This window comes from Antrostomus carolinensis, unplaced genomic scaffold, assembly GCF_000700745.2.
Source record: "Antrostomus carolinensis isolate BGI_N321 unplaced genomic scaffold, ASM70074v2 scaffold8550, whole genome shotgun sequence".
In the NCBI taxonomy this organism is placed as follows: domain Eukaryota; kingdom Metazoa; phylum Chordata; class Aves; order Caprimulgiformes; family Caprimulgidae; genus Antrostomus; species Antrostomus carolinensis.
The window spans coordinates 3,131-14,833 of record NW_010287682.1 but is presented as its reverse complement, the minus strand read 5'-3'; the positions used below and the strand labels follow the sequence as shown (position 1 = coordinate 14,833).

At 37.4% G+C, this 11,703-nt stretch overlaps 1 protein-coding gene across 1 annotated transcript in view; it reads right to left on the bottom strand.

Annotated features, from left to right (window-relative positions):
• Window positions 1–11,703, bottom strand: part of LOC104521705 (bifunctional heparan sulfate N-deacetylase/N-sulfotransferase 3) — a 42,434-nt gene that overhangs the window by 28,889 nt on the left and 1,842 nt on the right. Inside the window, exons 3-5 of the mRNA XM_010163785.1 lie at window positions 7,930–8,084; window positions 4,091–4,276; window positions 1,345–1,473 (exon numbers count right to left, since the gene is read on the bottom strand). Coding sequence (XP_010162087.1) covers window positions 1,345–1,473; window positions 4,091–4,276; window positions 7,930–8,084 — 470 coding nt within the window. The remainder of the gene's footprint in view (window positions 1–1,344; window positions 1,474–4,090; window positions 4,277–7,929; window positions 8,085–11,703) is intronic.

Below are 11,703 nucleotides of genomic sequence, written 5' to 3'. Positions count from 1 at the left end.
CAGCAGGAACCAAAACTCTGGGGCTTTATCAACACCTTTCTAGCTCCTAATACAAAACACAGCACTCTGAGGGCTGCTATGGGGAAAATTAACTCCATCCCAGTCTGACCTAATACAATTTGTTAAGCTACTAAATCTTAGTTAAAATCCATATATTGCCAAAGCATTGCTATGGTACCAACACCCTCCATCCAAGGAGTTTTCCAGGTCTAAACCTCTGTTAACATGCTGAACCTGAAAATATATATATATATATATAATCGAAGTCAGGACTGGGACTAATGCCATCCTCTAGAAGGGAGACCACATGTGTGCTGAGGAAGTGAAGCTTTTATTTCTTAATTCTACCATGTGAACATGAAAAAGGAGAACAAAACACAGTAACTGGTCTCAAAGAATCAAAACTACAGCCTTAAAGAATTTGAGGCTTGAAAAACAACTGCATATAAACTGCTGAAGTAGCCAACAGAAGCTTTTTTCCTTTGGACTTCCATTAAATTACAGAAGATTAAAAAACAGTATAAAAATATTTAGGCTATTATTCCAAAGGATTTGAGTGGAAATATGTTTTGTTCCCTCTGGTGTTCTGAGGAAAATGAGTTCCAATGATTACACTTCTATAAAACAGGTAGATTTTATTTATATGTTTCATTTGGACTTCATATGAAAAACTCACCTAAAAGTTTGCCTAAAAGGTCAGTTTTGATGCAACTGACCTAATCCCATGTCATTTTGAAGTACTCTACTGTTCTGTCAGTATTCTGTAGTTTCATGGCCTCGTTTATTGTTTATTCTTCCATTAAAGATAAATGAAAGGTTAAGCAGACGCATTAACTATGTGGTTCACTTCCTTGGATCTTTTCTTTGAAGCTATTATGAATCAGCAACTGAAAATTCTCAAAAGAGATTTAAGCACAAGCACTTCTTGCTTGCAACTTTCTCAAACCTATGAGCGTTCACAACATTTCTAATTATGAATTTGGCAGAGCAGGAAAATGGACTTCACCTGAGGTACTCATCTCGTAGTAGTATCAGTTCTTATCGCTTGAGTTCTTTTAAAAATTAATTCTCAGGGTTCTTATTCATGCAAAAGTAGAGAAGAACAAGAAGGGTTTCTCCTACTGCATTACTCGCAAAACAGTTGTCAAAAAAATGTAGATATCTTTGTATAACTAACAGAACATACATAATAAGAGATCTTAAATTAATTAACTGTAAAAGCAGAAGAGCTCACTGTGACTAATCATTATTATTTGGGAGACTCAGCTGATTAGCCTTGAAGCATTCAATAACTTCTTTTTAACTAATTTTTAAAAAAACATTTCAAAATCACACTGTACTTACTGGATTGAGAACCACTGTGAAGAACAACTCTCCTCCTTGAATACTTTTGTCTAGTTCCTTTGGGCCTCCAGGATACTCTTTATAGAAAATTGTGTGGGTGAATAAGCCACAAGTTTGCCTAGGAAGCACCTGAATTTATTAAAAAAAAAAAATAAATCAAGAGAAATTCACAAAACAAAAATGTTTATATTTTTAATGAGATAATAAAGATAACTAACACATTAACTGATAATGTTCCTTTATGATAATTGCTGAGTTGGCATCACAACTTTGCCAGAAGTCAATAATGATCTAGCTGAATTAATACACTAGCAGATTAATAGTGTTTACTGAAAGAAACAACATTTTATTATCAGTGAAATCATAACATCCAAAAATTCACCACATTTTTGCTTGAAACTGGAGATTGATCTCAATCAGTAAGTTACAATTCAGCAACCTTCTCAAACTAATTTTGTCCATAACACCTGATCCTAAAGCCAAGTATTTTAAGTCGAGTCATCAAAGATTTCTAAAATTTTAAAATAATTTGTAACATACTCTGAAATATTATATTAATCAGTTCCTCTTTTTATTTGAATGATGACTTTGTTGTAAATTTAAACTGGAATTTGCAAGTTGGGTTTATTTTTTTTTCCTTAGGTATCATCACCAATAATAATTCTGACTGACAAATGATGAATTTTGCCAATAATGTTCACATTATAAGGAAGATTTGCTTCTCATTCAACTGTGCTAGTTCTGTAAGACCAGTTGCAATTAATAGTAGCATAAACAAAATATTTTTAAAAACATGCAAAGAACAAGTCTTTTGAATAGGAAAAACTAATAAATGCAGTTAAGACTCTCCAGCAGAACTTCAAAAATATTTTCTATCAACTTCAGAAAATAATTATCCAGAGAGTATTTCAAGTATGTCTATTTTTAATGGAAAATCAACAGCCAAGTATTAATGTTCATGTATAATTCTTAAGTTGGAATTATTCTCAAACACTTTAGTCCAATTTAGAACATTTATTATATGATAGCTTAAATGTTTAAAGCATACAAGTGCTTTACTTGATACAGACTGTCATTTTGTAGATACTCTTTATTTCTTGTAGTTTCATTTTTCAAGATCTTTTTGTAATGTACAGGATACTGCGATCATAGATCATAAATTCTGTGTAGTCAGAAAATGTATGGAATTTGTAGTTTGCTATAAACTTACATATGCTTTTCAAAAACCTTGGGATTTTACTGATGAAATATGAGAATAATTCTTCACAGAGGCAGGGAATGAAGCTGTACTGGACAGAAAATGCTCTGGCAAATCTTACACAATGATTTTATTACTGAATGTATTCATCACTATAAGCCTGCAGATGTAAAATATTAATGCATTTGCCCTGGAGAACTGAAAGCTTGAGACTCTCAAAACAGGTGGTTTTATATGACTGGTTTTAGAAAGAGATTTTTGGCCCCAGTGTCCTTGTATTAAATCTCATTATGTGTCTTCAAATGACATGTTTTTACAAAAATTTATGAAAGAGATTTTTGGAGATTCTGAGAGTCAATCAGTCTTCCATAAATGCTTCACATCCCCCTGAGCATATCCACAAACCCATTATTTTATGTGCAGCTATTGCTTTGAGGAGAACAAACTGTAGCTCAAACCTATAGGGTGTCAATTTTTTTCCTGGATGTCTGGAGATCATTTTAGTTTGCTTCATCCAAAAATTGATGAAAACTTTTAAATAGTATTATTTTGCTTAGAAAAGTGGTATCCATGGTAACTTGAGGACAATACCAGAACTCTGTTATAAGCTAAGTGACAGTCTTGTGCTAAGGCACTTGGCCCTCCAAAACTGCTTGTTGCAGCCAGAGGTATAACACAGTACACACACTAGCATCTTTCCCATTCGCTGCTCTCCTACTTGCTCCAAAATAAAGTTACCCTAGAACACATCATCAAGTGTTTTGGAAAGTTGTTTTGAAACACTTCTCAGATAATAATGACAATATGTGAATCAGAAATAGCTCACGCCTCAGTGACCAGATGGTATTAGCATAACGCCTTCCATGTCAGTTATAACCCCTTTTGGCAAACGCTGCTGTCAGTGAACAGTGCTGTGAACTGTGGAATACAGAAAAACCGTGTGATTTGACTTCTGGCTGCCTCAACAGAGCAGCTTCATAGCCTGGAGAGGGGTGTGGGGTGCGTGTGTCTTCCTTCCTTCCAACTTTCTGAGTGTTTGTGCTGCATTCAGACTGATTGCCTGTGCAAAGCACAGCTCACATTTCTGTATGGCAGGAAACAAAATGAGGGCAACTGTGCACTGTTCAAATGGAAGAAAAAAAAATATCTGTGCACCAAGATTCAGATTCTCAGATGGAATAAACTGACATAACTCTTTTGCAGTTAATGACACCATGCAAATTTAAAACCTGTTAAAAATCTAACCCCTAATATTCTGTTAAAAGATGCAAAGTTGATTTTTGTATTAACAGTAGGACTAGAACAGCTAACAGCCTGTTAACCGTTAACAGCAGGGTGCCTGGAGGCCACCTTCATCAGCAGTAACATCACCACCAACAGACTGACTTTCATTAACAAGATACTGTCAAATATATCTTGCTACTTATGCATGGCAATATGCGCTTCTCACGATGTGAACTTCCAGGATAGTGTGCTTTTCCCCTTTAAAATAAATTGTTCACAAAATGGTAGAGTGGTTGTAATATGAACACCATAAATACAACTCACCATGATATTTTTGTGGGTGAAGCCTCGTCTATACCTTGCAGGCTTCAGATGTGGATATTCTTCTGTGCTGGTAACTCTGATATTCCAGACCTTTTTCCAGGCATCATAAAGCTGAACGTGTACTGGATAGACTCCAGAGTGGTGTGGAGCTACAGCGTAGCCCAAATCAGTTGGAATACCATGTTCCTAAAACATAAGAGAACAATGATTGCTTTCAAAAATTTAAGAAACTTGATGTTATGGCATTTCTCAAATCCTTTGTTTGTGAGAGATCAGGAACAGGTCTGAAATGCAAATAATGGTGATACCAAAATATGCTGCTATGTAAGAGAGATGGAAGGCAGCATGGTGAAGATAAAATGCAGGATTTTAATACAAAAGCCTTTTTAATCCATATTTTTATGAGTATGTAGGGAAGAATGATATAGATGTATTTTACACTGACTTCTTTAGTCTACACTAAACAGAAAGCTGCACTCCAAGTCCTTGCAAGGAATTTGCTCACAAACTAAGAATTCAGAGAGAAAATTGCTGGCACATATTCAACACAAAAAGTAGCATTTGGCAGTTACAATAACAAAAGTGTAATTTCCAGTACATGTCCCTACACAATTACTTGGATTGTTAGCTGAATTTCACAGAAAGTCACTGCATTTCCCCTCCAGTCCACTCAAAACATAAAACCATATTCAAAAACCAGCTTAACCATTTCAGTGTCATTTTAAAAGAGGAGAAAAGATAACCACTTGTAAAATTCTGCGGATAATAGGCAGATGTTGTAGACTAACCCCTTTTGTAGTTTATCTTCTGTTTTTGCAGACTCCCATCATTTATCTTGTTTATGTACTGACCTTGCTGGTATTACCTTCTCTTGACATTCAATATCTTTTCTTTCCAGTTTCTGGTTTCCAACATACTCGAAATAATTTTGACACCCTTTCTCCTTTCTTTCAGGTTACTTTTCAAAGGAACAGTATAGAGCAGATACTTCTTTTATAGTCTGATTAGCAGAATACACTGTCCATAAGATGTGGTTGTGTTGTAGCGATTGAGGAAATCTGACTTTGCACAACCTTTGAATTCTGTTTAAGAGCTGTTTTATACTGCATGTATTTGTTCGGTCATCTTCACTATATTTTCTAATCATACTTTGTGTGCAAAGGTAAGAGTCGGTTGACTCTTGGGTTTCTTCCTTTGAATAAACTAGTTCACTAAGGAATGTGAAAAACTCTAAGTCTCATCTCAAAGAAAAACAGGCACATGACCTTAATAAAAATCTTCTTTCTTCATCTTTTCTGGAGGAGGACCAGACTACTGCAGGAAAGCTAAGGTACTGGTCTTAAAAAGCTTAAGTAGTCAGGATTCAATATGAGACTTATCTGTTAGAATATAAATATGACAAGTTTACTAACAGCTCAAAACAAAGCAAACTCACAAAAAGCAGCATTTGCTCCTGCTCTGGAAAAACATGAGAAATAAGACTTCAAAGATGAGAAGCCTGCAAGGGAAGAAAGCTATTTTCATCTCATTAAAGCACTACTTTGAACCTAGTGCAATGGTGTGTGTAACAGACAGGTATGGTTTAATGACAGTTGAGAACACTAATTTTTCTATATTTAAAAAAAATTTGTTGAAATTAGTATTTGCCTTTAGCAATCTCCAGCATACATATCGGGGCATAGGATTTTACCACCCTGAGGCTGGTGCAGCTTTTGGAATTCTCATAAGGCTGTACCACTCCTGGGTAAGATCCAAACACCCCACCAGCAACCCTGCTGCACCCAGGAAGCACATCCTCTGCTGGTTTACGTCTGCTGGGTGCGCTGTGTGTAATCTGCCAAAGTAGAAATGAGTAAAATCTGGCCTATTGGTTTTACTGCATGAGGAGATAAAGAATGGATACATCATCAGTTACACAGCTTTACGCTATTTAATTCCACCACAGATATTTCAATTCCTTTTCCTTTTATCTTTTCTACTTCCCTTAAGCATGCATAAACATCAGAAAGAAAAATCTTTACTGAACATGTAAGAAATTGCATTCTCTAATGTCCTATTTAATCTCCTTCATTCAGCTATAAACAAATGTCTGATTTTTAAGTGTTTTTCCCTCAAGTTTTACAATATGCAGTAATAAATACGTAATTAAAATCTTTCATTCTAATTATGAGCCTATCATCTTCAATGTATCAGTGTCTCCATTATTTCTTAGTGACTAATTCCCAAGTTGAGCATTTCACACACAACATACACATTTAGTTTGATAATGCATGAGGCATCAGCAATTTCAGCCTCTTTCAAAAAAGCAGGATACTTATCTTTGTTATTAATTTAAATGCTTTAAGCAAATGAAACATAATGAGTAACTTCATGTCTGTATGTCTATACATAGCTTCAGTCATTAAAAAACATTTAATATAAAGTAACTAAGTATGAAGAGCATTGAAAGTAGTGAAGAAATAGAAATTGAAGTTACCTAAACCAAGGCTGAATATGAATTATTCTAATACCATACTTTAATAGTTACATACTGTAGACTAATCCCACAAGATTTCTTAGGTCACACCAGAACTATAAGAACTAATTTCATTTCCAGTGGAGCTAGCAACAAGTACACAGAATCACAGAAAAAAGGGAATTTTGGGCTCAGGATTTTTCAGTTTTCATGGCTCTAACTTCTACTGAGATGCTTTCTTTAAAGGAAACAGTAAAACTGAGCTGGCCTGTATTCAGTACAACTAAAATTTACAGTAAACTTGGTAAAATCTTTGGTTGAAAGGAAGTATATATCTTACTTAAAAGCAAAATTTTCAAATACAAATTCTAATTGCTTGATATTCTAGGTCTATAACTTCCTTCTACACTCACTGATGCGTAACCATAAGCACACTCTTTTTTGTTCTGGTATTTCAAATCCCTCTGCTCTTTGAAGGAACACAGTCATTACCTGCCAGCTAAAGAGCAACCAGTGTATTTTGAAAAGGGAGAAGTAAAATCAGGTTGTTGGAAGAGCAGATGTATTTCAGTAAACAAGTTATATTTGCTGAGATATTCTGATATAACACTTATTTATGTCTTTACACTGGACCATTTCTTCAGACAAATATTTGTACTATGTATGGTATCTCAGTTTCATTTATTGCATGAAATTAACTGTAGAGAAAAGGTAAGTCTTTCTCTAGTATCCTCACATCTAAAGATCTGGGTTTATTTTTTCTGATATTCTCACTGAAACATTTTTTTTTCAGAGCTTTGCTGTGAATAAATAATTAGTAAAGGCAATGCTTTTAAAAACAAGTTTTTATAAAACTAATCCAAAGAGAATATGTAAGATGTTATTAGATATCACCATAGAAGAGCATCTTCGAAAATGTGGCACACTTCATTAATCCTAACATGCAGTGTTTTCATAAAGTCATTTGACATGTTTTGATGGAGTATTTATTCTTTCAGAAAACTTGTTTTTTTCTAATCTAAACAATAGGTTATTAGGACAAAATTTTATTCAGGAAAATATTGAAATAGAAGACTTTTTATCTATATTTACTTTCCAAGATGGGAACATATTAATTCTTCATTCTGAAAGAATTTTTCCATTCAAAAATTTTAATAAAGTAATGAAAGGAAATAAAAATTTATTTGAGAAGGAAATCCAAACTGTAAAAAAATATAATTTTCTTAGCACAAAAGAGAGTGATTGCAAAAAGCACTTTATCAAAACTTTTTTTTCCAATTCATTGAGATTAAAATAAATTCTACAAGGACTGATTTTCCAACAAAATAGGAATAATGGTTTCTGAATAGCTAAATTATATATAAAATGCAAAAATATAACTCACTAAGGCAAATTTTTTGTTGAGGATCATCTGCTCCACCAGTGATGACTCATTGTGGAAGAGGTGAGGCTGCATGTGACTCCACATGTGGGGAAACCACCAAAACTCATCCACAGATTTCAACAGCAAGTCATCGCCTTCATCTTCCTCCTCAGTGCCTGCAAAAAAAAAAAAAAAAAAAAAAAGAAATTATCTCTGAAACAGTCTCTGCTTTTATTATATTCTTACAAATGATTGAAAACATAAGAAAAAAATAGCATAATAAAATGTGACCATTTAAAGTACTGAGGATTTTAAATGTTTCCAAGTAGGTAATTCCTTTTCCTGAAGTAATTACAGCCAAGTAAAAGAGTGTGAGCCCCAGTTTCATGGCACCTCAGGTGCACGGTACAATACTGTCCTCATACGCACGTCCTGTATCAGTAACATCAGTAGCTAAGGGATGGAATCGCAGAAACTGTAAACAAGGCAGTTTAATACAGAGTACAAATGAAAATGCTGACAACTATTTTCGGGTACTCCTTATGCAAACTAAATTCACTCCCCAATCAAACTTCTTTTCCTTTCGTTACCTGTGAGAGGTGGAAGTATTTTTTCCAGCAGCCTTTTCAAAATATTATGCATAATACAATTATTTTCCCTGCTAATTGTCACCTTTCAGATCACGGCCTACTCAGGAGTTCCCAGAAACCTGCACCTTTGAGGAGACCCCAAAGGCGGCTGGAGCCCACCGAGACCCCTCTCAGGCCCCACATGCCTGTTTCCAGACGCTCTCCTGCCTGTTCCCCAGGCCGGGGCGCAGGCAACAGGCCCCGCGGCCATTTCTGATGGAGAGGAGCCGCTCGGGCCGCAGCGCACAGCCCTGGCGCTCTCTCGCTCCTCTCGTGCTGCAGCTACAGCAGTGAACAGCCGCTGTAGGGACCTGTCCCCCGAGCCGGGGCCAACTGGCTGCTCTGACACCCATAAATCCTCCCAGCCTGCGAGAGAAGCAGCCCCGCTGCCCAGCCACCCGCTGGGACTGGCCCCTGCCCTGCTCCTGCAGGCAGCTGCGGCCGGCTGGGACCCTCTGGGACACTCCAGAGGCCATTCCCACAATCCAAGGGCAATGACAACCTGCTCTGGGTGCTGGGGCCTGTGCCTCGGCTCTGTATAACCCACCCGCCTGGGTATCCAACAGCACCTCGGGGATGGGAAGTGTCAGGGTCTAGTTAGCTGGCAGATCAGGACACCCTCTCACCCCCCAAACGTTTATCCTCGTCCCAGAGCACTTCTCGTGGCAGGCTGGCCCTGTCAAAGGCAACCAAATTTAAATAACCCCTTAATGGGCTGCTGTATAAAGACTGTATGAGCCAAACTTTGACAACCTATAGCTTAACACATCTTCGTGCTACGCCCTCTTCCTGCCTTTCCGATTGTGCCTACTCCCGCCAACAATCAATGCAGCTTGACAAATCCTCTCTCTCTCAGCATTTTGCAACATCTATTCTCCTTTTTCAGTCTTTCAGTCAAACATTCATGACCGACGCTTTCTGCATCCATACAGCCATACTCTCACTAACCCTATATGCCTTTTGCTTTTTGCCTCTTTCCTTCAGCCAACCTTGCCTGGCACACCTTCACTGTTGTGATTTTATCCCTCACTACCTCTGAGGGAACTACAACAGTGAATGAAAAACATGGACAGACATATGCAAAGATGTGTCAATATTATTTGTAGAATCATTAGATTTTAGGACTCCATGCGAGTCCATGGGGTCCTGTGTGATGTTCACATGCCATCAATGAAAGTGACAGGAGTGTCTGAAGGCCACACAATAGCCCGATCAGGGAGAAGATACCGTATCAAGAGAGGAAGAAAGCCACAGCAAGGGATTGTCTGTAACAGAGACAGGCTCAACTCATTCAGTTTACAGCCAGTAACTGGGTCAGTCTGTACTACAAACATGCAATACCTTTGCCAAATGCTACTCAGCCAAAACCAGGAATCCCACACGCGTGTTCCCTCCAAAGTGTCTGAACCAGCAACTGAGGCCAAAGGAGCAGTTTGGAAAGTACCTCTGCCTGCTGAGACACTGGCAGGTGTCAAACTTGGTAGTCAGGACCGTTTTGCCAGGCCATTCTAGGCAAAAGAAAGGGGAGGAAGGGATGGGAATGGATGGAGCACGTGATGTCCTGAATGTGAAAGGGCATTTCTAGTATCTCTGAACTGTGCAGGTGACACCTGGATTGCAGGGGTGAAACGTGGACATTTACCAAGTCTAGTTGAAGTCTGCTGAGTCCAAGTGAGACCTGTGGAGTGACTGTGCAGCCCCAGTTGCTTTCCTCTCCAGTTGTTTAGCTCTAAGTAACAGACTACTTTCCCTGCCTCTGCTCTTCTTAATATGACAAGTGATAGTGACCAAGGTGCATAACTGAGTACAAGAAGAGTTACACTCATCCCTCTGCTATGTAACATGCACAGCACTCAAGTGTATTCAAACTCTGTATATCTTTCTTTGGTTTTGAATAAATCCAGTTTTGGTTCCTAGTCTCAGCTAACATGTCACTTCACTTCCTTCTTTTCATATTAATATCCTTTAACTATGATATTATCTTGCGTTGTCCTTTGTCTCCCTCTTTTCCAGGTTCTGACGTCCTACTTTGCAGGTGTGTCTTTTTCTTTCTGTTTGTCAGTAGAGAGCATCTTCTTTCTTCTATATCACATCCTATTGAATACCTTATCTTTTATTTCTCCCTATTCCTACAGTGGTTTAAGTACAAAATTATTTTAATGGGTAATAAACATTGCTATGGTATCCCTACAGCAGAGATTAAACTATCCTAAAGGATAAATTGTGGCAGCTCAACAGATCTCTCAGTTAAGTCAACAGGAAATTTTATTTGATCAGTGGAATTTACCACTCAACTAGAGGTTGAAAGGAACTGAATTTTATTAAAAGGGGAGAAGGAATTCAATCTGTTCCACACTGGCACCTAAGGCAGGCACCGCGGCTTACTAGAATTACAGGTACCTCATTCTGAGATGTTCCATCCCACCTAAAATTACTAACTAAATTCTCTGTGGGCTCAGGAAGCAGATGCAGAGAAAAATCCAGTTCAGCTATTCTACATGCCTCCCTCTTTCCGTTTCCTGGGAGAAGTTCTGTAGTGAGCATCTTACCTAGCTCAAATTGTATGAAATTATAAAGAAACAGTAAGAAATGTTTTTATTCCACCGTCAGGATTGATTTTACCATTATCCAATGTCACATACGTAATACATATAACCCCTGCAGAAAGCTGCCATCCCAAGCTTGGACTGCCTCTTGCAACGTCTCCTCCTGGCTCTGTGACTGCCATTTCTGCATGTCCCAGCTTGCAGGAGAAAGAGGAACATTCCTCTTATTCAGGAAACTTAATAGTCTGACAGGACACTTTTCAGAAAGGCTTATTCTTTCTCCTAGAAACTACAGCCTAGTTCTCCTATTTCCATGTCTTTGCTCTACTTATTGGACTATTATGCAAAGAATTAGCAACTTTTTTTTTTTTTTAAAGAGAAATGTTGGTGCAAAGAGGTGTTTACAGGCTCTACCTACATGGGACAGATTCCAGCTCAAACAAAAGGTATAATCAGGTATAATAACTTTAGGAGAAAATTTTGATTTGTTAAATCACATAAATGTATGTCTCAAAGCAACCTCGATAATCAGGTATAATAACTTTAGGAGAAAATTACTTGTTAAATCACATAAACGTATGTCTCAAAGCAACCTCAAAAAAAGAACAATTTGTTTTTTT